This window comes from Emiliania huxleyi (assembly GCF_000372725.1).
Source record: "Emiliania huxleyi CCMP1516 chromosome Unknown EMIHUscaffold_1264, whole genome shotgun sequence".
Classification (NCBI taxonomy): Eukaryota; Haptophyta; order Isochrysidales; family Noelaerhabdaceae; genus Emiliania; species Emiliania huxleyi.
Genome location: NW_005201324.1, coordinates 6145 through 7934, shown reverse-complemented (window position 1 = coordinate 7934; position 1790 = coordinate 6145). Strand labels below are relative to the sequence as shown.

At 61.8% G+C, this 1790-nt stretch overlaps 1 protein-coding gene across 1 annotated transcript in view; it reads right to left on the bottom strand.

The window, feature by feature from the left end:
• Positions 1–1688: 1688 nt before the first annotated feature.
• The window catches only part of EMIHUDRAFT_252157 (hypothetical protein), a gene marked incomplete at both ends in the record, with an annotated part of 1288 nt that continues 1186 nt past the window's right edge, over positions 1689–1790 (bottom strand). The window contains one exon of the mRNA XM_005789584.1: positions 1689–1706. Coding sequence (XP_005789641.1) covers positions 1689–1706 — 18 coding nt within the window. The remainder of the gene's footprint in view (positions 1707–1790) is intronic.

Sequence of the window (1790 nt, the reverse complement as noted above, 5' to 3'; positions counted from 1 at the left end):
CATCCGAGAGAGAGAGAGTTTGTTTGTTTTGGCATCCGTGGCGCGGGGCTCGTCTTCGGAAAGTCGGGCATGGCTCTACCCGCAACTTTCTCGCTAACACGCGCGCACCGCCGAGCCTACGATGGGCGCGCTGCGGCCGCACGTCTAACTTCGTCATAGTGAGTGCCACGACGTGCGGCCTGGATTTAGGTTTTAGCCCACGCGCCTCTGCTCGCAAACACTCACCCATTGAATTGTCACTGCCCGTGAGTGCGAGATAGGGCTAGCAGTAGGCAGCTAGCCTCTGACGAGGAGGGCGTCCGTAGACACCTCACATGACCCCACACACGGTCTCGCCCGTGCCTTGCGGCTGGCGCCTGGCGGCGAGATTGCTAGAGGCGGAGCAAGCCTGCTCCAGCCTCACATGTTACTTCCTGTCGTCTGTTGTTTGTTGTGCCCTTGTTTGTTCTCTTGGCACCTTGGAGTGCTGGGGGGGGCGACAGGGAGGATGTGGCCTTGAGTTATGTGTACGCCAACTCAGGGTGTGTGGCAGCCAGCTGGCTGTGTGTCTTGTGAGCCTGTTTGTGTCTGTGTGTCGCTCGTGCGTGTCGTCATCATCTGTCTCGCGTCCACCCATACCGCGTTGGTGTCCAGTCCGAGCCTGGCTGTTCTTCACCTTTCTACCTAACCTAAAGGGTGTGGATGCTGGGTTGAACAAAATCGGAGGACGCGACCCACTTCGCCACAGACGGTCCCGCGCCTCGCCGCTAAGACGGGTACACGACCGCGGCTTGTGTGCGTGTACCCGTCTTTGTCCGGAGTGAAAAGTCCAACGCGCTCGTCGGTGACGGCTTCCTCCAACCTGCGCCGCGCTCGGCGAACCTCGACAGCGCTTTCGGTGGCATGCAGCTCTTTGCGACAGAAGCCTGGAGAGCAGCTCCTCTGCTGCTCACACACTCTGCACAGCTGACACAGCCTACTGTGCGGCTGTCACAGCTGTGACAGCGATGGGCTCGCCCTCACTGGCCCTCAGTCACTTGTGCTGCGGCTTGTGTGAGCGACACTGCTCGGCGACTGCCGGCACACTGTGAGACCATGGGTGAGAGGTCAAACCACGCTACCAGCGCTTGGTCACATCGGCCCCGAGGTCAGATCCATCTACTCTGTTGATGACAAGACTTGTCTACCGGCTGGAGCCGAGCAGGAGGGCTTGGCGCACAACCCCTGTTCAACTCACCCTCCACACCCCGTAACCTAGACTGAGATGAGACCGCCAGTGGAGTGTTGCAGACTTGCAGTATGTTGGGAGTCCACCGTGCACCGCGCTGCGAGCCTGTCGTGTCCCTTGTCAGGAGCAGGAGAGCCCCACCTGTGCCCCTCGCCCTCGCCCTCGCCCTGATGCGGATCGTCCCTCCAAAATATCCCGGCTCGAGGCTCGTGCAGGTGGGGACCCTGTCCTCCTCCCCCCCCCATCCCCCTCGTTTGGGCGGCATGTTTTCTTTCTTTTCTGTTTTTCTTCCAATAGCCGGCTTTAATTCTCGGCAGAATGGGAGATGACAGATGTCGAACGACGAGGATATGAGACTCGCCCCCGGGGCCGCCGGCACTTTCGCGTGCGCGGAGAGCGCGACCGACGCGCCCGCGGCCCCTTTCGAGAGCACAGAGCAGCCCCCCCCCCCACCCTTTGGAGAGCAGCCCCCCCCCCCCCCTTATAGACATGCACATGACTCGACGGGCTGGAGCCCTCCCCGCACTCAACCCGTCAAGTGCGCCCGGCACCCCGTCGGCCCAAACGACGGGCGACGGCGGCG